This window comes from Oncorhynchus nerka, linkage group LG25, assembly GCF_034236695.1.
Source record: "Oncorhynchus nerka isolate Pitt River linkage group LG25, Oner_Uvic_2.0, whole genome shotgun sequence".
Taxonomy (NCBI): domain Eukaryota; kingdom Metazoa; phylum Chordata; class Actinopteri; order Salmoniformes; family Salmonidae; genus Oncorhynchus; species Oncorhynchus nerka.
Genome location: NC_088420.1, coordinates 29,840,425 through 29,866,515, shown reverse-complemented (window position 1 = coordinate 29,866,515; position 26,091 = coordinate 29,840,425). Strand labels below are relative to the sequence as shown.

The window sequence follows — 26,091 nt, the reverse complement described above, 5'->3', positions numbered from 1 at the left end:
GACATTTATTGGATATTTCAAACTTTTTTAACAATTTCAAAAACTGAAAAATTGGGCGTGCAAAATTATTCAGCCCCTTTACTTTCAGTGCAGCAAACTCTCCAGAAGTTCAGTGAGGATCTCTGAATGATCCAATGTTGACCTAAATGACTAATGATGATAAACACAATCCACCTGTGTGTAATCAAGTCTCCGTATAAATGCACCTGCACTGTGATAGTCTCAGAGGTCCGTTAAAAGCGCAGAGAGCATCATGAAGAACAAGGAACACACCAGGCAGGTCCGAGATACTGTTGTGAAGAAGTTTAAAGCCGGATTTGGATACAAAAAGATTTCCCAAGCTTTAAACATCCCAAGGAGCACTGTGCAAGTGATAATATTGAAATGGAAGGAGTATCAGACCACTGCAAATCTACCAAGACCTGGCCGTCCCTCTAAACTTTCAGCTCATACAAGGAGAAGACTGATCAGAGATGCAGCCAAGAGGCCCATGATCACTCTGGATGAACTGCAGAGATCTACAGCTGAGGTGGGAGACTCTGTCCATCGGACAACAATCAGTCGTATATTGCAAACTGCTGTTCACAAATGCTCTCCGTCCAACCTCACTGAGCTCGAGCTGTTTTGCAAGGAGGAATGGGAAAAAATTTCAGTCTCTCGATGTGCAAAACTGATAGAGACATACCCCAAGCGACTTACAGCTGTAATCGCAGCAAAAGGTGGCGCTACAAAGTATTAACTTAAGGGGGCCGAATACTTTCGCAAGGCACTGTATGTGTGAGGCTGTGTGCTGTTGATGACCAAGAGTTTTTTTTGCAGTTATGTGCCATTATTAAAAAAAAAAATAAATTTCACCTTTATTTAACCAGGTAGGCTAGTTGAGAACAAGTTCTCATTTGCAACTGCGACCTGGCCAAGATAAAGCGTAGCAATTCGACACATACAACAACACAGAGTTACACATGGAATAAACAAAACATACAGTCAATAATACAGAAGAACAAAAGAAAACAAAAAGTCTATATACAGTGAATGCAAATGAGGTAAGTTAAGGAAATAAATAGGCCATGGTGGCGAAGTAATTACAATATAGCAATTAAACACTGGAATGGTAGATCGGCAGAAGATGAATGTGCAGGTAGAGATACTGGGGTGCAAAGGAGCAAAATAAATAAATAAACAAATACCAGTATGGGGATGAGGTAGGTAGATAGATGGGCTGTTTACAGATGGGCTATGTACAGGTGCAGTGATCTGTAAGCTGCTCTGACAGCTGGTGCTTAAAGCTAGTGAGGGAGATGTGAGTCTCCAGCTTCAGAGATGTTTGCAATTCGTTTCAGTCATGGGCAGCAGAGAACTGGAAGGAAAGACGACCATAGGAGGAATTTGCTTTGGGGGTGACCAGTGAGATATACCTGCTGGAGCGCGTGCTACGAGTGGGTGCTGCTATGGTGACCAGTGAGCTGAGATAAGGCGGGGCTTTACCTAGCAGAGACTTGAAGATAACCTGTAGCCAGTGGGTTTGGCGACGAGTATGAAGCGAGGGCCAACCAACGAGAGCATACAGGTCGCAATGGTGGGTAGTGTATGGGGTTTTGGTGACAAAACGGATGGCACTGTGATAGACTGCATCCAGTTTGTTGAGTAGAGTGTTGGAGGCTATTTTATAGATGACATCACCAAAGTCAGGGTCGGTAGGATGGTCAGTTTTACGAGGGTATGTTTGGCAGCATGAGTGAAGGATGCTTTGTTGCGATTTAGAAAGACGATTCTAGATTTAATTTTGGATTGGAGATGCTTAATGTGAGTCTGGAAGTAGACACCCAGGTATTTGTAGTTGTCCACGTATTCTAAGTCAGAGCCATCCAGAGTAGTGATGCTGGACGGGCGAGCAGGTGCGGGCAGTGATCGATTGAAAAGCATGCATTTAGTTTTACTTGCGTTTAAGAGCAGTTGGAGGCCACGGAAGGAGAGTTGTATGGCGTTGAAGCTCGTCTGGAGGTTAGTTAACACAGTGTCCAAGGAGGGGCCAGAAGTATACAGAATGGTGTCGTCTGCATAGAGGTGGATCAGAGAATCACCAGCAGCAAGAGCAACATCATTGATGTATACAGGAAAGAGAGTCGGCCCGAGAATTTAACCCTGTGGCACACCCATAGAGACTGTCAGAGGTCCGGACAACAGGCCCTCCGATTTGACACACTGAACTCTATCAGAGAAGTAGTTGGTAAACCAGGTGAGGTAATCATTTGAGAAACCAAGGCTGTCGAGTCTGCCAATAGGAATGTTGTGATTGACAGAGTCGAAAGCCTTGTCCAGGTCGATGAATACGGCTGCACAGTGATGTCTCTTATCGATGGTGGTTATGATGTCGTTTAGAACCTTGAGCGTGGCTGAGGTGCACCCATAACCAGCTCTGAAACCAGATTGCATAGCGGAGAAGGTATGGTGGGATTCGAAATGGTCAGTAATCTGTTTGTTAACTTGGCTTTCAAAGACCTTAGAAAGACAGGGTAGGATAGATACAGGTCTGTAGCAGTTTGGGTCTAGAGTGTCACCCCTTTGAAGAGGGGGATGACCGTGGCAGCTTTCCAATCTTTGGGAATCTCAGACGATACAAAAGAGAGGTTGAACAGGCTAGTATTAGGGGTTGCAACAATTTCGGCAGGTAATTTTAGAAAGAGAGGGTCCAGATTGTCTAGCCCGGCTGATTTGTAGGGGTCCAGATTTTGCAGCTCTTTCAGAACATCAGCTATCTGGATTTGGATAAAGGAGAAATGGTGGGGGCTTTGGCGGCTTGCTGTGGAGGGTGCCGGCAGTTGACCGGGGTAGGGGAAGCCATGTGGAAAGCATGGCCAGCCGTAGAGAAATGCTTATTGAAATTCTCAATTATAGTGGATTTATCGGTGGTGACAGTGTTTCCTAGCCTCAGAGCAGTGGGCAGCTGCTCTTATTCTCCATGGACTTTACAGTGTCCCAGAACTTTTTTGAGTTAGTACTACAGGATGCAAATTTCTGTTTGAAAAAGCTTGCCTTAGCTTTTCTAACTGCCTGTGTATATTTGTTCCTAACTTCCCTGAAAAGTTGCATATCACGGGGGCTATTCGATGCTAATGCAGAACGCCACAGGATATTTTTGTGCTGGTCGAGGGCAGACAGGTCTGGCGTGAACCAAGGACTATATCTATTCTTAGTTCTAAATTTTTTTGAGAGGGGCATGCTTATTGAAGATGGTGAGGAAGGCACTTTTAAAGGATAGCCAGGCATCATCTACTGACGGGATGAGGTCAATGTCATTCCAGGATACCCCGGCCAGGTCGATTAGAAAGGCCTGCTCGCAGAAGTGTTTCAGGGAGCATTTGACAGTGATGAGGGGTGGTCGTTTGGTCGCAGACCCATTACGTATGCAGGCAAAGAGGCAGTGATCGCTGAGATCTTGATTGAAAACAGCAGAGGTGTATTTGGAGGGTGAATTAGTTAGGATGACATCTATGAGGGTGCCCGTGTTTACTTATTTGGGGTTGTACCTGGTAGGTTCATTGATAATTTGTGTGAGATTGAGGGCATCAAGCTTAGTTTGTAGGATGGCCGGGGTGTTAAGCATGTCCCAATTTAGGTCACCTAGTAGCACGAGCTCAGAAGATAGATGGGGGGCAATCAGTTCACATATGGTATCGAGGGCACAGCTGGGGGCAGAGGGAGGTCTATAGCAAGCGACAACAGTGAGATACTTGTTTCTGGATAGGTGAATTTTTAGAAGTAGAAGCTCAAATTGTTTGGGTACAGACTTAGATAGTAATACAGAACTCTGCAGGCTATCTTTGCAGTATATTGCAACACCGCCCCCTTTGGCAGTTCTATCTTGGTGGAAAACGTTATAGTTAGCAATGGAGATTTCAGAGTTTTTGGTGGTTTTCCTAAACCAGGATCCAGACACGGCTAAGACATCTGGGTTGGCAGAGTGTGCTAAAGCAGTGAGTAAAACAAACTTAGGGAGGAGGCTTCTAATGTTAACATGCATGAAACCAAGGCTTTTACGTTTACAGAAGTCAACAAATGAGAGCACCTGGGGGGTGGGAGTGGAGCTAGGCACTGCAGGACCTGGATTAACCTCCACATCACCAGAGGAACAGAGGAGTTCAAGTAACAGAGGAGTCCAAGTAGGATAAGGGTACGGCTAAAGACTATACGAACTGGCCGTCTAGCACGTTCAGAACAGAGAGTAAAAGGAGCAGGTTTCTGGGCACGATAGCATAGATTCAAGGCATAGTGTACAGACAAAGGTAAGGTAGGATGTGAGTACATTGCAGGTAAACCTAGGCATTGAGTAATGAAGAGAGAGATATAGTCTCTAGAGATGTTTAAACCAGGTGATGTCATCGCATATGTAGGAGTTGGAACAACATGGTTGGTTAAGGCATATTGAGCAGGGCTAGAGGCTCGACAGTGAAATAAGACAGTAATCACTAACCAGAACAGTAATGGACAAGGCATATTGATATTAGAGAAAGGCATGCGTAGCCAAGTGAACATATGGGTCCAGTGAGTGGTTGGGCTGGCTGGGGACACGGCAATTCAGACAGTTAGCAGGCTAACAAGCTAACAGTTAGTAGGCTGGAGCTAAACAAGCTAGCAGCTAGTAGATCAGGGCAAGCTAGCAGTTAGCAGGCCGGGTTAGCAAGCAAGCAGTTAGCATGGGCTAGCAGTTAGTAGACCAGGGCAAGCTAGCAGTTAGCAGACCGGGTTAGCAAGCAAGCAGTTAGCAGACCAGGTTAGCAAGCAAGTAGATAGCAGGGGCTAGAAAGTTAGCCTTTGGGGGGACGTCGCGATGGGGGTAAGTCTGTTTTTGCCTCTTCGTGCGGTGATGTCGATAGACCAGTCGTGGAATTAGTAGGGTTCCAAGTAGCTCTAGGTAGCTAGCAGGCCGATATTGTAGCCCAGGAGTATGCTTTGGTGGTAGCACAGGAGCCCTGGCTGGGCTAGCTTCAAGCTAATTGGTGCTTGCATCTGGGATGGAAACGCTAGCCAGGAGTAGTCATCCGCTAGCCAGGAGTAGTCATTATAATTTGAGATCCTCGGTAAAGAAAATTTGCACAGAAACTTGCTATGTCAATTCCAACAGGGGAGGAACAGTGACGCAAGGCAGGAGGCAGGATCCATCTCAGGCCTACAGGCCTCAGGCCCATGGGGACTAGACTGGGCCCAGGTGTAATGCTCAGACAAGAGAGATCAGACAAGCTAGTGGTGTTAGGAAAGGGGTTAGGCAGGAAGTGAGAGAGAAGGGCATGTTTGGAGCAGACTACAGGACGGATAAGAGAGGGAGAGAGTGATGAGGGGGCAGGTTTTAGGGCAGACTCAACAGGGTGAGAGGAGGGAGAGATGAGGGGAGGTGGGAGGGGGGGCATGTTTTGGGACAGACTCTATAGGGTGCATAGGAGCGGGGGGAGTAGGAAAGAGAGGGGCAGTTTTGGGGCTTACTCAACGGGGTGCTTGGGAGAGGGGGAGAGGGGGTGAGAGGGGCAGCTTTGGGGCAGACTCAACAGGGTGTATGAGACAGGGGGTGGGGGGGGCGTCTCGACAGGGGTACTAGATTCCAAGGAAACAGTCTGTGTCTCATTATCCTTGCTCCCTGTGAGGGGCCTGGTGACGGCTCCGTTCTGCCCCCCTCTAGGTCACAGGGTTAGCACGGCCCACAGGGGTCAACTCTCCCACAAACACCTCAACCACACTAATCACCACCAACCAGACACACACTACTATCTAAACAACTAGGGGACAAAAACACCTGACCCAAACTATATTTACACATTGGGCCTCCAAACATACATATACACTGCTGTGAACAATGACAAATAAATAATAGGCCCATTCTCTTCCTGAAATCCTCAGCTATTGTGAATACCTGTTGCTATGACAGCCTACAGTAAATTACTGACAACAAACCCAATCATCTAGTCTCATAGTCTGAACATTGAACCAGCGTGTCAAATAAAGAGTAAACTACACTGAATTGAAACATTACAATATATTGGCTTCAAACACATTGTAATTTACTATGTCTTGTACGTGTATATTTTCATAAGCTGCATGAGTAAATATTAAATAAATATACACTAAAACCCTATATAGGGAAACACGCCCCCCCCCCCCCCCACACACCCTGAAGAAAAAAAACGGTGGATATTTCACCGGATTTAGGCTTTTCTGGGCACACACAGACAACACAAATATTTACTCTCTGCTCTTCAGACTGCAAGCTGAACACGACGGCACACAAGGAGAGGGAAGGGGAAAAGAGAGGGAGAGCAAACAGGCTGAATACAAGGAGGTTAGCGCCAACACACACACACACACACACATTTTTGTGTCCTTTGGCAAACTCTTATTTTTTACTCTTGCATGAAGTACAAAAAAATTAAGAGAGGAGAAGAGAAGGAAAGGGAAGAGAAAACGTCCCCACAGGGGTTTTCTCCCTTCCTGGTGCGAGCGCGGGCCCCGCTGAACCCCTGTGTAATTTCCAGTCCCTCAGAATTCAGGTATTAATAAAAGGACCCATGGGGTACTGCACACAATATAACCCTACAATTTCAGGCATTATGAAAGGACACCCCCAGGGGTCTTTGGCTCAAATTTCTGAAATGCAGGCATTGTAAAAAAGGCACTCCAGGGGAGTTCCCCCCTCAATAGAGATCTGCTGAATTCAAAGCATTTTCGGAGCCCTGGTGGGAGCCATTACTCCCTCTGGAAGCTTTTTAAAATATATATATATTTTTTTTTTTACAAAACATGTGTTGCTGACATGTTGACAGATTGCTCAGTGAAGTGTTTAGGTGCACAAGGCAGGTCTCTTCAGAGACAGAGCACCGCACTCTGCCAGAAAAGCTCTCAGCGCCCAAAACTGGTACCATCCATATTTTATAACAGGGAGAGGAAAGTAGGCTGGGGTGAGAGAGAAAGAGAAAGAGAAAGGGAAGAAGAACAAGAGAGGGACAGAACGATACGATAGAGGAATAGAAAAAACTAAGGGAGAACGCGAGAGGGGAACAAGGAAGAGAGAAAGAGAGGGAGGAATAGAGGGAGTGAGAACTGAAAAATGAACCCTGTGATGAAAAATGACTTCCAGTGTGCTTCACAACATCCCTCCTTCGTCTCACCCCCTTCTCCCTCTCGCCCTCTCTCCCTCCCCCTGCATGCTGTGCCCCCCTTCCATTCCCCCAATTCCCTTCTCTTATGGAGGCAGATCTCTTGCTCTCCCTGGAAAACCTGAGTTTACAACCAGCTGTGACTGCATTTGTATCTGTGCCAAGGGCTTAGTGGAGGAATCTTCAGGCCACCCTCGGGCTCCGAGCAGAGAGAGGGAGGGAAGGAGCGTGCGAGGGAGGGAGAAGGAGACAGGGGGAGAGAGATAAGAGAAAGCAGCCAAACCCAGCTAACACCAGTAAGATACCCACAGTCCAACGCATTTACTCTGTCCAACACACTCAAAATAGCGTTCACTCAATAGATAGACAAAACCACTCACATAAAAACCCCACACATACAGTACAAACACTTGTGTGTACACACATATGCACGCGGACACATGAACATGCACAGTATAGACAGAAAGGAGCCGTATGGCGATTCTGGCTCAGGTTGCAGGACTCTCATCCCAACCTCCTCCTACTATTCTCTCTCTGTTTCAACCTCTCCTTCTGTATCTTTCCCTCCCCCTCCCTCCCACTCGCTCTTCTCTCTCTCCCTCACTTCTCTCGCTCTCCCTCCCTCTCTTTCTATCCTTTTCTTTCGCTCTCTCTCGCCTTCCCTTTATCTCCCTCCCTCTCAGTGGAGGAAAGTGATCTGTGGCTTTAATAAGAGCCCTGGCCTCACAGGATTCAGCTGCCGCCGTGACGACAGGCAGGAGATCGGGGCTGCTGGGGGCTGCTAGGGGGTGGGGGAGGACGGAAATGTATTCATGGCTTGGGGAACCTGGGGTGAGGGGGGGCACCCTAGGGATGCCCAATCACCCAGGGGCCCCCGCCTCAAAAAAACACACTCTAGCGTCTTCATTCTCCTAACCCTCCTCTCTTTCAATAAAGATTCCCTGGCAGGCTGGGGGCTCCAACACTATACCCTCGTACTGAGGAGAGGGCACAGCTGCACCCAGAGAGATAGAAAGAGGTAGAGTAAAATAGAGAGAGACGGGGGGAAATGTTTATATGATCTTAAGAACGAAGAGAGAGAGAGAGGTAGGTAGAGTAAAATAGAGAGAGAGAGAGATAAAGTGAGCCGTAGTGAGTGTCATATTCCAGTCTGTCTGTCTCATTACCAGGGTCATGGGTGGTGGTAGCAGGCAGACACAGGGCCAGAGTTCGACTTAAATATCCCAACACCCTGTACCAAACAAATACAGCCTGCGCTAGCACTTTCATTAGTCTTATGTCGTAGAATGCATGCATGTTACGCATTTGTATGTATGAGACTGAATGCGTATCTCTGTGAGAGGAAACTACACATCAACTGCAGTGTTGTTAGAAGGATGCTGAAAGAAAGTGTCATTCTCCCACTCCCCACTTTCCCCTCTCAGTCTTCCTCCCTCGCTCTTTCTGAGGTGAAAGATAGTGTGTGCAGTGCAGTGCTTTTCTCACTGTCGAGTCTGTAGCCCCCCTCTCACACACACATACAGACCCATATACACACAAGCTCCCCCCTCCTTGTCTGTGCTCCTAGCAGCTCCTCTCCGTCTCCTGAAGGTGGGTTAATTAGTGCTCACCTTCTATTTGTATCTGACAGGCCGAGGCAACACCCCCTCTCCTGACTGACAGCTCTTTCACCCACCCACAGAGCACCGCTGTTCAGCATCAGCAGCCCTGTCACTGCCTGCCACGAAACTCTCGCTCGCTCGCCTGTTCTCTCCCTCTACTATTCACTCCCACTCTCCCTCTATTCCTCACACTGTGCTTCCTTCAACCGTCCTTAGTCTCCGGTTTAGTCATTCAAACACAGCCTACATTATGTAGAACACGTATGATACACGTCCATTACTGTTTGTCTCAGGATAGATTTTTCAGTCGCAGATGGAAATGTGATGGAGGTCAGGTGTGAAAAGGTTGTGAGCTGATGCATTCAGGTCAAGGCATGACGCTCAGCTGCAGTCCAGAGATCACCCTGGACACGTCTGTGTGTGTGTGTGTCAATGTGCCAACTCTCTACCCCCCACTTGTCCGCTGCTATGCCACATGGGTTAAAGAGAGGAGTGTGTTTGTGATGGGAGATGGGAGGGGGAAGTCTGCTAAATATAAACCAGCCAAACTAAACGGAGGATGGCTGCATGGGGCCCCACAGAAGAGAGCGGAGGAGAGGTGGTACTGGCCGGAGGGAGAGGGGAGTCTGAATGGCCCCATTGGCTCAAACTGGTCCACTGGTTCTGTGATGGTGCCTATGGTGTCTTAACCCCAGGGCCCCTCCTGACCCCCACCGCCCCCTCCCGGGCACTCGGCTCCAGCCCAGGCCTGACAGGCTGTGGGGAGGCAGGGGGCTGAGGGGCAGGGGGCGGGGTCAGCTGTGCAGAGCCGCAGGGGAGAAAGGGGATGCAGAGGGAGGTGAGGGGTTCTCACAGCCAGAGCCAAACCTTGGCCGGTCGCTGGGCAGCGGAGCGGAGCACCGAATGTTCTCCATTTGATCTCAAGGTTTTTCAACCGCTCCTCAGGGAGCCAGTGCTCCAGATTTCTCCTCCTGTTGACTCTCCCCAGACTCTTCCTACACTATCTGTCTCTCTGACACACACACACACACACACACACACACACACACACACCGTGTCAGACAGAATTAGAAATAGACAACAACAAAAATTCAAACTACAGATAACATTAAACACCAAAAACATGGCATATGCCTATGTCTTGTGGCAAGGAAATAAAGACATCCTCTCTAACACATAAACACATAAACACTGTCCTTCTGCTTCCACTCAGCTAAAACAAACATGGCCGCTCCAGAACAATCAACAGCAGCAGGAGGAAAGAGGTACTGCAGTGTGTTTTACTCTATAAACGCCCAGCCCAGGACTGGACTGGTGTGGCTTGGCGGCCAGTCTGCTCAGAGCAGCTCACAGTCTGGCTGCTCACAGGGCTTCTGTACACTGGGTGGCCTATTGGTCATAAAAACATTTCAAGGGTGAAAACTAAAACAAAATCTAACGTGGCCTGTTGGGACTTTTATTAGCAGAAAAATACCTGGCTGTAGAGCGAGAGCAAGAGAGTGGGGCCAGAGCAAAGGAGACCATTACCCCATTAGGGCTTAGAGGGTGGAGGGGGCAGGCAGGAAAACAACGTGTTGAAAAGGGGCTTGGGTGAGTTGAGAGGCGCATGGCGCAGGGTTCTGGTGTGGACGGGTGGGCTGGTGAGAGGCAGGCGCAGGGCGAGCTGGGGAGGGAGCAGAGCAGGCCTTCGGCTCGACAGGCTGTCCAAACAAAGCTCCGGCCCACCAGGCCCCTACCAACACAGCTGCACAGCCCCCTGATACAAAGACACAGTCTAGAGTTACTGCCTCTTTCTGATATGCCCAGACAGGTCTGTGTGGACCCATACGCAGCACACAGGGGGATATTACAGGATTCCAGGTGAAATTCACCAGTAACACTGGTTTATGTCAGCTGTGGAATAGAATTACTCCATCACATTGTGCCTGTGGTCAGTCCCCTTGCAGTCAATATGGCCTCCCAGACCCACATGTGATCAGAGTAATATCAAATGAATGGAGCCACGTTATGAGTCTGACTACCACTCATACCAAGATGGCCTCCCAGCTCTGACTACCACTCATACAAAGATGGCCTCCCAGCTCTGACTACCACTCATACAAAGATGGCCTCCCAGCTCTGACTACCACTCATACAAAGATGGCCTCCCAGCTCTGACTACCACTCATACAAAGATGGCCTCCCAGCTCTGACTACCACTCATACCAAGATGGCCTCCCAGCTCTGACTACCACTCATACAAAGATGGCCTCCCAGCTCTGACTACCACTCATACAAAGATGGCCTCCCAGCTCTGACTACCACTCATACAAAGATGGCCTCCCAGCTCTGACTACCACTCATACAAAGATGGCCTCCCAGCTCTGACTACCATTCATACCAAGATGGCCTCCCAGCTCTGACTACCACTCATACAAAGATGGCCTCCGATTCTGTTGTTCCCTAATCAAGTGAGCATGTTGGAGCACACACACACAGACACACACAGGCAGACACACAGGCACGCACACACACACACACTGGTCGCCTGTGTTCATCCCCAACAGATAGAGGGAGGCAGCATCCTGCGCCACAGTCCCCCACAAGGCAGGTTCCCAGGGGTGCCACAGTGAACTTAAAAGGATTCGTCAGTGAATGTTTTTTAATTTACTGTTCTTTTCAATAATAATAATAATAAAGCTGAAGTCTTGGGGGAAATGCCATCCCCCCAGTCCAAGCCTGGGATTATTCTGCAATCTCCACCACTCACTCCCTGGGGACTGTATGTTTTATCATTTCATTTCATTTGTTTCTTTTCCTCCACTCTTTCTCAGCTCAGCAACATGTAGTTCTCCCTCGACTGAGCTGAAATCACATCTCCCAGCCTTCAATCTGACAGGCAGAGGGATGGAGGGAGGAGAGGGAGGGAGGGAGTCGTCAAAGAGGAACATCAGTGTGAGACGCATCTTCTGGGTCATCCTCTGTCTATCAGCATTAGAGTAGACACCATGTAAATGCACAGTATCTAATGTCCAGGCAACCCCTGGGTCACTTATAGTCATACACCTTCCCTCCTCTCCACTGTGTTACAGTTCAGGCAATACTCCCTCTCCCTGTCTGAAAGCCCCTAGCCCCCACCCTGTCTCCCCCTCCCCCATCAAACACACACACACACACGTACAACTAACCTTGTGGGGACACAGAATTCCGTCCCATTCAAAATCCTATTTTCCCTAACCCTGAACCCAACCCTAACCTGAAAACCTAACCTTAAACCTATTTCTAACCTTAACCCTAAATCTCCTAGAAATAGCATTTGACTTTGTTGGGACCAACAAAATGTGCCAAGTTGGTCAAATTTTTGTTTGTTTGCTATTCTTGTGGACACATCCACACACAAACACACACACACACACATACACACACACACACACACACACAAAGCACACGCTAAGGGCTGTTGTGTTAGGAGCTTGAGTGGCTCTGTCGATCGTTTTTGCACTCGTTAGGGAGCAGGCCTTGATTAATCTGCTAGGAAACAGATGCCCCTGCAGGGCGCCTTTGAGCATTTCATTAATTACACTGCTCCTAATAACGCCTATTGTGTGCGTGTGTGCCCTGTGTTAGCTTTAAACAAGTCTGTCCCTTAGGAACAATAACAACACTGGCGTGAGTGGCGTATGACTACAGCCAACTGCAGCAGTAGGAGTCCAGAGAGGTGGGGGCGGCCCTTAGCCACTTAGAACCAATCATGTGGCTGGACTTTAAGCGAAATCAATATAAACGTGGTCGCATATCACAGTCGTTTGGTATCAGACTTCAGAGTACTGTAAATGTGTAATGGAATGAAACTGAGTCCAAAAGGTAAGACTGGAGATACATACTAAAACAACCTCAACCCAGTCAGACAGTCATCTCAGGACACAGACACAGGTTGGATGTATTCCATCTACCACGGTAATGTTTATGTATACACACACCTTCTTATTGTGAAAACTGCAGGCGTCTAGCTACCTGTGATGGGAGCGGTGTTTCCGCTGCATTTATTTAGCTGGGGTGCATCGCCACGGCAAAATCATTGCCACCACTGCAATTCAAATATATATCAAATAATAATAAATATATAATAAAATAATTCATAGTATATGTACCTAACTTACTTTGGATAATCTGTCTGGGTACAACACTGTTGTAAAGGTTATTTAGCTCTTTGTGCCACATTTGGCAGCCATACCGAGCCTAGCGGTTAAGAGCGTTGGGCCAGGAACCAAAATGTTGCTGGTATGAATCCCCGAGCCGGCAAGGTGGAAAAATCTGCCGTTCTACCCTTGAGCAAGAAGTTAACCCCTAACAACTGCCCCCCCCAAGCGCCAACGATTTGGATGTCAATTAAGGCAGCCCCCGCACCGCTCTGATTCAGAGGGTGTCACGCCCTGACCTTAAAGATCCTTTTTATGTCTCTATTTTGGTTTGGTCAGGGCGTGAGTTGGGGTGGGCATTCTATGTTTTGTGTTCTATGTTTTCTATTTCTGTGTGTTTGGCCAGGTGTGGTTCTCAATCAGAGGCAGCTCGCTATCATTGTCTCTGATTGAGAACCATACTTAGGTAGCCTTTCCCCACCTGTGTTTTGTGGGTAGTTGTTTTCTGTTTTTGTGTCTGCACCAGACAGAACTGTTTCGGTTTCGTTCGTTCTTGTTGTGATTTTTGTTATTTCAGTGTTCAGTTCAAATAAAAGTATGGACACGTACCACGCTGCACCTTGGTCCTCTCCTTCCAACAGCCGTTACAGAGGGGTTGGGTTAAATGCAGAAGATACATTTAGGTTGAACTGACTAGGTATCCCCTTTTCCCTGTGCCAGTCACTGGTACGGAATACACATTTGGAACTTCGTCACTTCTCCTCCTCAGCCCTCACCGAGTTAAGTCCCCCCCCCGCAGTTTAATGAGGCCAGTATTGTTTTGGAAAACTGCTAGCAATTCTACAAATTGTTCCATGGGGCAGAGAGAACACAATTGTAGTTTTATAGCTAACCTCATACTATTCTACACATTTTGCCATGAGACAGAGATTTTTTTTTTTGCTGTTTTAAAGCTAATTTCCATAGCTAGAGAGTTCACCTAGTGTTTACTGTGCATATTTCCCACCATTCCACAATATAATAACTGTGCATTTTTTAAATTGGCTGTAATTCTGTTCTTGAGCTGTTCTTGTCTATTAATGTTCAATATTAAGTCATGTTTCATGTTTTTTGTGGGACCCAGAAAGAGCAGTGGCTGCTTTCGCAACAGCTAATGGGGATCCTAATAAAATACCAAATGACTATGGGAAAAGGGTTATTTGGTATTCTACTGTTTTAAACACTGCACAAAGTATTATATTGATTGATTTGAAAAGTTGTATTGACCTGAGCTCCATGTCCCATAAGCATCCTGTGTTTGTAGGTGTAACCCACCCTGTGTTTGTAGGTGTAACCCATCCTGTGTTTGTAGGTGTAACCCACCCTGTGTTTGTAGGTGTAACCCACCCTGTGTTTGTAGGTGTAACCCACCCTGTGTTTGTAGGTGTAACCCATCCTGTGTTTGTAGGTGTCACCCACCCTGTGTTTGTAGGTGTAACCCATCCTGTGTTTGTAGGTGTAACCCACCCTGTGTTTGTAGGTGTAGCCCACCCTGTGTTTGTAGGTGTAACCCACTCTGTGTTTGTAGGTGTAGCCCACCCTGTGTTTATAGATGTAACCCACCCTGTGTTTGTAGGTGTAACCCACCCTGTGTTTGTAGGTGTAGCCCACCCTGTGTTTGTAGGTGTAACCCATCCTGTGTTTGTAGGTGTAACCCACCCTGTGTTTGTAGGTGTAACCCACCCTGTGTTTATAGATGTAGCTCACCCTGTGTTTATAGATGTAACCCACCCTGTGTTTATAGATGTAACCCACCCTGTGGATCTCTTACCTGCAGGGTGGTGGATTTATTTCTATGTTTATATAATGTCTTACCTGCAGGGTGGTGGATTTATTTCTATGTTTATATAATGTCTTACCTGTAGGGTGGTGGATTTATTTCTATGTTTATATAATGTCTTACCTGCAGGGTGGTGGATTTATTTCTATGTTTATATAATGTCTTACCTGTAGGGTGGTGGATTTATTTCTATGTTTATATAATGTCTTACCTGCAGGGTGGTGGATTTATTTCTATGTTTATATAATGTCTTACCTGTAGGGTGGTGGATTTATTTCTATGTTTATATAATGTCTTACCTGTAGGGTGGTGGATTTATTTCTATGTTTATATAATGTCTTACCTGTAGGGTGGTGGATTTATTTCTATGTTTATATAATGTCTTACCTGCAGGGTGGTGGATTTATTTCAACGTGTGTATAATGTCTTACCTGCAGGGTGGTGGATTTATTTCAACGTGTGTATAATATCTTACCTGCAGGGTGGTGGATTTATTTCAACGTGTGTATAATGTCTTACCTGCAGGGTGGTGGATTTATTTCAACGTGTGTATAATGTCTTACCTGCAGGGCAGTGGTTGGTGCGGTGGTCAGTCAGCTCGGCCAGACACTCAAAGTCCTGCTGGCAGTTATCGCAGGTGAAGATGGACTCATCGTCCAGGTCATCGTCCCCAATGCGATCGTCATGACTGGTGACACTATGGTCGCCGTCCTCCAGGGCTGCACGCCGCTCCTTCCTCTCCGCCTCTCGGTCTGCTACAGCAGGGACATCTAGGACAACAACGCAGAGAGAGAGACACTGAGTATCAGCATGGAACACAGACAGCTGGAACTACTGATCTACTGAAGAACCATCTGAGGTAATAGATTCGTTTTTGATTGAGTCAATTTGTACCAGGAATTGACCCGGACAAACATTATTTCAGGTTCATCTCATACTAAAGATGTCTTCGCTCACATTATCTGTGTGTGCACCTTCTAATAGAGGGTATATGTGAGGTGGCATCTGAAGGAGGTACGAGGACTTAGGACTCTGGAGGGACAAGGCTCATGACAGCCTATGTGCCCACACTTGCCACTCATGGCACACAGTGAGGACTGAGGAGGACCAGTGGTAAAATCTGCTCCGCAGTCCTTCCTCCACCATTGTGGCTCCATTTTCACACCATATTATCACATTAAACGGTCTGTTCCAAAAGGACTGGAGACTGAGGAGGGAGGGAGGGAGGGAGAAGGGGAGAGGGAGGGAGGGAGAAGGGGAGAGGGGGGGAAAGAGAGCGAGAGAGGGATTGAGAGAAAGAAAGAAGGGAACGTGAGTACAGAAGAAGAGGGAGGTAAAGGGAAAGAGGGAGTGAGTGTGGTTTTGCTGGCTTGCTCCCTAAGGCTCCACATCCTCTCTAATCATGGTGGACTTGTGCAATCAGAGGAGAGTAGGAGGAGGCCATTCCTGCGCTCCACAGCTCTGATCAGCACTAATTTGGCAGTGCACACTGCCCAGCCCTCTGCCTGCCACTCTGCTTCTGGTAATGGGCTCTGACCCACGGGTGGGTTAGGCCTGGCCCCAGCCAACTGCAGCCCCACAGCACAGCCTAGGTGTTAGGTAGGTGGTGTTGGGGAGAGAGAGAGAGATGTGGGTGTCTGGTCTGGATCAAATAGATAGATACTGGCGGTGGAGGTGTTCCAATTCCACACTCGTCCTCTCGGGGAGAGGTGTGGAGGGTGGATGGAGGGATAGATGGGTGTTTAGGGGGGAGAGGAGGGGGAGGGAGGGTTACGGCCATCTGTCCAGTGGTGAAAGCACCGTCTGGACAGGGAGGAGAGTAGCCCCTAACTGATGCTACACGGACACAGTCTACACTGCTATTACAAAGACACAGGCGCCTTACACACAGACTACACATCTAGACATAAACATACCCGCATGTTCATTGACATGCGCCTTAAATAAACAATGTTTCATATTAGCAGTCAAACACACGCAAATTAATTCACAATCAAACAATAAAAACACACACACACACACACAAACCCTTATTCCCCAGGTGCCCTCATGCCAGAGGTATGGCTACTGTCAACTCCAGTACATGCCAGCACAACCTGCTACCATGACAACGAGGGAGGAGCCAGACGGGACCTTGCTCTGCCCCTTCTCCTTCCCTCTACTCCACAGGGCTCAGGGAGATGGATGGGGCTCGGCAGGAGGAAGAGGAGAGGATGAGAGTGCCTGGCACGGTTGGGAGGGTGTTTGGTGTAGGGGGCGCCCCATGCCATCCAGCACGCCCTCCCCAGCCCCCCGTCACCCCCGCTCTGCAGCATCCCCCCTCCCCTCCAGTAAGTGTTTCCAATCTCTGAGGGAGGAGGGGGTCTCAGGAGGGGGTCCAGCGCACACTTCATTTAGAGGCCTTCTACACAGTGCTGCTGCCTCCGTCATTAGGCCTCCCTGGATGTGCCTGCTACTGGGGAAGATTGATACGGCTGTGGCGCGCGCCCCAGCTGTACCCACTGCAGCTCAAGCAGTGGCCCTGATAAACACAGAGCACACTATTTATCTGGAGAGAGGAGAGAAGACGAGAGGGAGGCTGGGGGGAGCAGGTGGGGGAATGTGGTGGTGGTGGTGGTGTGTGTGTACATATGTGTGTGTATGTCGCTGCAGGATAATGGTCCTGATTGGAAGAGATTCGTTTTTAGAAGAGGTGACATACCAGTTGACGAAAACAAAGAGAGCTGGTTTCTCTACCAAGTTTAGACCACACCACTGGTCACAATGGATGGCAAGGGGTTTATAGCTACACTACAGACACAGACGCAAAGACAAACTTTGGCACCATGAATATACAGAGCAGCTATAGTGTAACGTTATCATCCATACAGCAACACTGCCCTCAGAGGCAAAGACAAAAATACACTACAAAATCACCCAACCACAGTCAGCATGCACATGCTTACAGCCACACACGTACACACAAAGAACTAGATGTGCCGTAATGTGTGCTGAGGTCATTACTAATAAGGCTCTGCAGAGTCGTTTGAGAGTGTTTTCAAACATAATTCAATTTGAGGGGAGGAAACCGAAATGAAATGAGGGCTTACGTTGGAAGTGGTGTCCAAGGGAATTAATGATTTCTAAAGGGCCATTCAGAAGAACAAGGCCTCTTTATGCCCCCAGGTATATTCTTAGAGCCCATATTTCTCACCCAAAAAGCCTACTTTCTTCCTACCTGTCTGATAGGTTGGAGAGCTAAATATGCACAGTGTTCTGTCAATATTTTATGCAACGACAGCACTGCTAAGGTTCAGTTTTCCTCTGCCACTAATAAACAGCAGTGTTCCTAGATTTCATGTAGCAAACAAAAATTGCATGCATGTGTGAGGTCAATAACACTCTTAGAAAAAAAGGTGCTATCTAGAACCTAAAAGGGTTCTTCGGTCATCCCCATAGCATAGCTCTTTGAAGAACCATTTCTGGTTCCATGTAGAACCCTTTTGGTTCAAGGTAGAACCTTTTTGGGTTCCATGTAGAAACCCTTTCCAGAGAGGGTTCTTCATGGAACCCAAAAGGGTTTTCTACCTGGAACCAAACATGGTTCAAAACAACAAAAACACCTACCTGATAACTCATTGGTGGTCTCATGAAGACAGTTTCAGCTGACCCCATTACCTTCTTCAATACTCCTCTCTCAATTCCTCACTCTATTCCTCGCTCTCTACTTTTGTTTGCATATGTTAGTTTTATCACTAATTTATAGTCCTCTCCTAGCTGCACCCCCTCCCCAGTCTCCCGTCCAGAGTAGGAACACTTAATGAGGGCCTGGGGCTCCCAGAGGTGTGGGGGGCGTTGGGGGAGCGCTAGGGACACTGGCAGGATCTGTGTGGCGGGCAGCAACAGTCCCAGCAGCACACGTCACGTCTCCCTGTGCCAGCTGGAGCTCCGGTCCCCCACTCTGCAGAGTGCCATTATCTCTGAGTCACAGACTGTCCCCACGCCAAGAGGCCGACCAAAACAGACACAAACGTACACTCTCGCACAAAAACACATACTATCACACACACACAAGCACAGTCAGATAAACACACACACACACACACAAACACACACACGGCAGGTAGAGTGTTGGGCCAGTAACCAAACGGTGTCTAGTTCGAATCCCAGAGCTGACAATGTGAAAAATCTGCCAATGTGCCCTTGAGCACGGCACTTGTTCCAGGGTAGCCGTTGATAATGGCAGACGCAGGCTGTGACTCCACACTACGTGTGAAAGAGGACAAATATAAGCACCCACAAAATTATTGTAATATTATAAACACATTAAGATACTCACAAAACGTGCACCCAAACACACAAATCCACAAATACACACTTGCGAAACAATCTATGTGTGTGTGTGTGTGTGTGTGTGTGTTTATGAGAGGGAGGATGGTGTCTAATGCTTGCAGATAATGCCCATCTCTCTCTCTCCCTCCCTCTAACAGACATGTTTGTGTGGGGTAATTAGATGAAGACAAGTGAATTAACAGAATCCACAGAGCAGTGGTGTTGCCGAGGAGAGGCCCCGCCTTGCTGGGATCCGCTAATTATCGCTCGTTAGGTTGATATGTTTTTTGTCCCCCTGTTTTAACGGTGTAAAGCTCCAACATGAGATCTGGGAAATAATTAGGTGCTGAGCGATGTGGGCTTAATGGACACCGCCAGGGATGCGACGAGCGAGACACCACAAGACAAAGGCAACGGCAATGACCAAGAGTGTCTTTCGGTCTTCTTCATTTTCTCTCCCCATCTCTTTCACTCCACCATCAGAGTCCAGCTATCACCATCCTAGAGTTACAATGAGGAGGGTGAATTAGTGGGCACGTAAAGCAATCTATTCTCACTACTTTGGAAAAAATACCAACTAAAATATCAGTCAAATGGTTGGGAATTTTTCATAGATGCTCCCTCCACTCAACCTGCTCAGCACCAAAACCAACAGTGCCTTTTGAATTTTGACATTTAAAGTGAAACTTGTTACGATCCCCCTGGCTAGATCCAGCCCCAGCCTTCTGCTCTGCCCTGACCTCTGGAGGCAGTATCCTATTACTCACACAGTACAGTGGGCACGCAACAGAAGTACAGTAATACACAGAGGGAGAACACAGGCAAACGGAAGGGGAATACACAGTCACTTTAATGGAGTCCTCAGTGACCCAGAGCGAGCGAGAAACTGTATGGGCCTAGCAGTTTTAGCACAGAACCCCCTCCTGAGTCAGATCTAGATGTTGGAGCGTTGCTGTGAGCCAAGACGGAGGCCTGTTTGGGACACGATCGCGCTGAGAGAGGCGTAAATCTGCAGGACACCTGGCCCTGTGTCAGCCAAACATGGCCGGAACGCCACCACACTGCCATCCCTGCCCAGCCTGCAGCCTGGGAGCTGGAAAAATACGAGCTCCAAGTTCCACCAGTCCAGTGTTTTTATAAAAAACAACTAGAGTACAAGGCTGCCTTTCAACTCTCTACAGCACACACACTTATACACACACACCTTCAAACGAAACCAGAGGCAGCCAAGTGAAGTATAACATGGATTGGCTGCAAATAGCTCTAGCTGGAGTATGTCTGAGAGGAGAATCAGAAGGAATGCACCACTTTACTGAGAGCATGAGTCAGGAAGGCTACAGCGGATAGATGGCAACAGCAGATAGATATTATGGGATATTCTGAATTAAGTTTGAGGTGCATACCATTGTATTCACTCTGCCTGGTAAATTCATTCAAAAAGAATGTCAGGACTATTTCCTGAGTGAAAACAACATGTTTTTGTTAGGGACATTCAGTGTGCACAAGGCAAGTGACTCTCACCGTAAAGGAAAACACGTAACACCTTGTGCACTTTAAAAAGCAACCTCTAATCACTGTGGAAGATTTACTGGGTTTACAGCGTGAGAAAAGTTCATTTGTACAATGTATGGATCTGTAAACCTCCTGAACTGGCCAATAGGCTTCACGTCCACTGTCAGGTGCATACAGTATCGGTACTAACAAAAGGTCACTGAGCAGGTGCAGCTGGATGCGGCCGCATTGCCTCTATCTCTCTGGGGAGCCCTCTCCTTCTACCAGTAAACAGGGGGACCTATTTAAAGCAGGCCTCTCTCCACAGCTACACTGTCCTCTGGCAACTGTGTTTTCACAATAAGGGTGCCCCCCAGGGAGCCAGCAGAGGCTGTGTACCAGGCTCAGATTGTGTTTCTACCCAAACCCCCACCCCCCCAGAGAGGCAGGGAGGCAGGGGAGCACAGCACCCAACACCATCGCCTTCACCCAGAGAGGATGATGAAAACCAACAGGCGTCATGGAAGGAAGAGAGCAAATTAAATCACACAAACAGCCTGACAGCTGCTCACCAATGCCATCACCTGTTCCAGCCTGTGGCTTCGCACACGAACACACACACACGCACGCTAGCACGTACCTCCACTTCAAACATTAAAACTGTTTTCCTGTCGTTGCCTTACATCATACTTTTCCTATAGCGATGACACCATAGTGTTCCTATAGCGATGACACCATACTGTTCCTATAGCAATGACACCATACTGTTCCTATAGCGATGACACCACACTGTTCCTATAGCTATGACACCATACTGTTCTTGTAGCGATGACACCATACTGTTCCTATAGCGATGACACCATACTGTTTCTGTAGCGATGACACCATACTGTTCCTATAGTGATGACACCATACTGTTCCTATAGCGGTGACACCATACTGTTTCTGTAATGATGACACCATACTGTTCCTATAGCGGTGACACCATACTGTTCTTGTAGCAATGACACCATACTGTTCCTATAGCGGTGACACCATACTGTTCTTGTAGCGATGACACCATACTGTTCCTATAGCGATGACACCATACTGTTCCTGTAGCGATGACACCATAGTGTTCCTATAGCGATGACACCATACTGTTCCTATAGCGATGACACCATACTGTTTCTGTAATGATGACACCATACTGTTCCTATAGCGGTGACACCATACTGTTCCTATAGCGATGACACCATACTGTTCCTATAGCGATGACACCATACTGTTCCGATAGAGATGACACCATACTGTTCCTATAGCGATGACACCATACTGTTTCTGTAACGATGACACCATACTGTTCCTATAGTGATGACACCATACTGTTCCTATAGCGATGACACCATACTGTTCTTGTAGTGATGACACCATACTGTTCCTATAGCGATGACACCATACTGTTCCTATAGCGATGACACCATACTGTTCCTATAGCGATGACACCATACTGTTCTTGTAGCGATTACACCATACTGTTCCTATAGCGATGACACCATACTGTTTCTGTAATGATGACACCATACTGTTCCTGTAGCGATGACACCATACTGTTCCTATAGTGATGACACCATACCGTTCTTGTAGCGATGACACCATACTGTTCCTATAGCGGTGACACCATACTGTTCTTGTAGCGATGACACCATACTGTTCCTATAGCGGTGACACCATACTGTTCTTGTCGCGATGACACCATACTGTTCCTATAGCGGTGACACCATACTGTTCTTGTAGCAATGACACCATACTGTTCCGATAGAGATGACACCATACTGTTCCTATAGCGATGACACCATACTGTTCCGATAGAGATGACACCATACTGTTCCTATAGCGATGACACCATACTGTTCCTATAGAGATGACACCATACTGTTCCTATAGTGATGACACCATACTGTTCCTATAGCGATGACACCATACTGTTCCTATAGCAATGACACCATACTGTTTCTGTAGCGATGACACCATACTGTTCCTATAGCGGTGACACCATACTGTTATTGTAGCGATGACACCATACTGTTCCTATAGAGGTGACACCATACTGTTCTTGTAGCGATGACACCATACTGTTCCTATAGCAGTGACACCATACTGTTCTTGTAGCGATGACACCATACTGTTCCTATAGCGATGACACCATACTGTTTCTGTAATGATGACACCATACTGTTCCTGTAGCGATGACACCATACTGTTCCTATAGTGATGACACCATACCGTTCTTGTAGCGATGACACCATACTGTTCCTATAGCGGTGACACCACACTGTTCTTGTAGCGATGACACCATACTGTTCCTATAGCGGTGACACCATACTGTTCTTGTCGCGATGACACCATACTGTTCCTATAGCGGTGACACCATACTGTTCTTGTAGCAATGACACCATACTGTTCCGATAGAGATGACACCATACTGTTCCTATAGCGATGACACCATACTGTTCCGATAGAGATGACACCATACTGTTCCTATAGCGATGACACCATACTGTTCCTATAGAGATGACACCATACTGTTCCTATAGTGATGACACCATACTGTTCCTATAGCGATGACACCATACTGTTCCTATAGCAATGACACCATACTGTTTCTGTAGCGATGACACCATACTGTTCCTATAGCGGTGACACCATACTGTTATTGTAGCGATGACACCATACTGTTCCTATAGAGGTGACACCATACTGTTCTTGTAGCGATGACACCATACTGTTCCTATAGCAGTGACACCATACTGTTCTTGTAGCGATGACACCATACTGTTCCTATAGCAATGACACCATACTGTTCCTGTAGCGATGGCACCATACTGTTCCTATAGCGGTGACACCATACTGTTCCTATAGCGGTGACACCATACTGTTTCTGTAACGATGACACCATACTGTTCCTATAGTGATGACATCATACTGTTCCTATAGCGATGACACCATACTGTTCCTATAGTGATGACACCATACTGTTTCTGTAGTGATGACACCATACTGTTCCTATAGTGATGACACCATACTGCTCCTATAGCGATGACACCATACTGTTCCTATAGCGATGACACCATACTGTTTCTGTAGTGATGACACCATACTGTTCCTATAGTGATGACACCGTACTGCTCCTATAGCGATGACACCATACTGTTTCTGTAACGATGACACCATACTGTTCCTATAGCAATGACACCATACTGTTCCTGTAGAAGTGACACCATACTGTTCCTATAGCGGTAACACCATACTGTTCCTATAGCGGTGACACCATACTGTTCCTATAGTGATGACACCATACTGTTACTATAGCGATGACACCATACTGTTCCTATAGCGGTGACACCATACTGTGGAGGTTCAATGGTGAGGTTACAACACCCACAGCCCAATGGTGTAATCAAAAGACAGTACAGTATGAATATAGGCAGAAACTGCTTCTACAATAGAAAATCCCTGATCACACTTGTAGGCGATGTCATGGCAACGTTGGCTAGCTGAGCTCATGCGCAGAAACCCGTCATCGGGTCTAACGGTCGTCTTGCGCTGAACTGCGCCTGTGCAGGCCGGCCAAATCAAAGACCTTCCTTCGATATAAATATGTTTTTGATGAGGTTGGCGTAATATCATGTTTAACTACGAATCTAGGTTGTGCCTTTAGATTTCTTGAAAATGTAAGGAAGAACTTTTCACTTCTCTCAATGACTTCCCAAACCCCAGCCTGGTCTGTTTTGCAAGCGTTCCCAGAAGTCTCACGATGTTGCGCCGCTGGGTTTAGAAACTCTGTGGTGTGTTGGCTGGGCCGGGAAAAACAGCCCTTCTCATTGGTGTCGCTGATGCAACACCCAGCCAAAGGCTAAGGGAGAAAAAAATCAAATTCAGCTCCATTACAGCCCCTTATCGGCCCTATGCTCAGGGATATGAGATGTCTTTTTCCACCCTGAATCACAGTCCACATGGACAGAGTGCAGTGTGTTTGTTTGATTGTGTATGTAAGGGGAGGTCATAGAGAAACCTTTGCCTCACTAAATTCAGCCTAGAAGACCGCCAGTAGAATGTGCGTAACCGTGGTGTTTCCTATCTGTGTGTGTGTGTGTGTGTGTGTGTGTGTGTGTGTGTGTGTGTGTGTGTGTGTGTGTGTGTGTGTGTGTGTGTGTGTGTGTGTGTGTGTGTGTGAAATCTAAGCACACACAGCGAGGCAGGACTGGCTTTCCAACAGGAAGCCTGCAAAACAAGGCTGAACTTCACAGCTCCGGTGGCACATATTAAAAACATCACCACTAACGGCCCCTCCTCCTTCTCCTCCCTCTCCTCAACCCACAGAAATGACAAACGTCTGTATCCCTCTCCAAAAACTCACCCTCTGTCCCCCTTTCCCCCCTCCCTCTCTCTCACTCCATCTCACTCATCCTCTCCCTGCTTTCCTCTCCACCCCCTCCCTCCCTCCAGTGTCAGTCCTGGCTCGTTTTCTGCATTTTCTCCCCTCTGGGCCAGAGAGGGACGGGTTGTTTTTCTCTCTCAGGGAGGCTGGGGTGGAGGGATGGATGTGGAGGGGGGGGCAGGCACCTCCGGCCAATACCCCTGTGGGACGGACCAAAGGGACCTTTGGATGTCCTTAGGGGTACGCAGGCAGGGGGGGGTGGGGCTGTTTGGCTCTTCCCTGGGTCTCCCCCAACCCTCCCCCTGCTGCTCTTTCCAAACTCAACACACATTTTCCAGAGAAGGGGGAAAAGATTTGAATTTAATACCAAGAAAAGCCTGCCGGTGTCCTTGTCGACATCATCTCCTAGGGAATAAAGGGAAGGAAGATGTTTTATCTTTTTAAATAAGAAATGGCGAGCAGCCCCCCTGAGCCTGAACACAGGAGCACAAACACACACAGGAGAGAAGTGATAGAGAAAAGAGAGAGAACGAGAGAAAAAGGAAATTGAAATGTCTATTATTTTTTAACAAATGTGAGTGTAATTTTTACTGTGAATTTTGGGGATTTATTTTACTTTTGTTTATTATCTATTTCACTTGCTTTGGCAATGTAAACATGTGTTTCCCATGCCAATAAAGCCCTTAATTTGAATTGAAATAGGAGAGAGGGAGGACGGACAGACAGACAGACAGACAGACAGACAGACAGACAGACAGACAGACAGACAGACAGACAGACAGACAGACAGACAGACAGACAGACAGACAGACAGACAGACAGACAGACAGACAGACAGATAGATAGATAGATAGATAGATAGATAGATAGATAGATAGATAGATAGATAGATAGATAGATAGATAGATAGATAGATAGATAGATAGATAGATAGATAACATGTGTGTGTGGGGAAGAGGTGAAGAGAAATAGCAGGGAGGAAGAGAGCCGAGCTAGAGTGAGAGCACTGGGACTCCGCTTCCTGCTGTATCTCACACACACAGCACTTTCCAGCCACCCAGGACCTCCGTCAGCACCCCTGCAGCAGCAACAACCCCTGCCCCCTGAGGGGGGTTAACAAAGGGCTGGGGTCTGGGGGGGCACGTCATCACACCCCAGGGCCTCACTTTCCATTTCCCCTCCCAGGAGA

The 26,091-nt window shown here is 47.4% G+C and overlaps 1 protein-coding gene across 1 annotated transcript in view; it reads right to left on the bottom strand.

Moving 5' to 3' along the window:
* The window catches only part of LOC115109353 (zinc finger protein 423), an 84,123-nt gene that overhangs the window by 33,317 nt on the left and 24,715 nt on the right, over positions 1-26,091 (bottom strand). Inside the window, exon 3 of the mRNA XM_065009931.1 lies at positions 15,244-15,450. Within this exon, the coding sequence (XP_064866003.1) occupies positions 15,244-15,450 (207 nt within the window). The remainder of the gene's footprint in view (positions 1-15,243; positions 15,451-26,091) is intronic.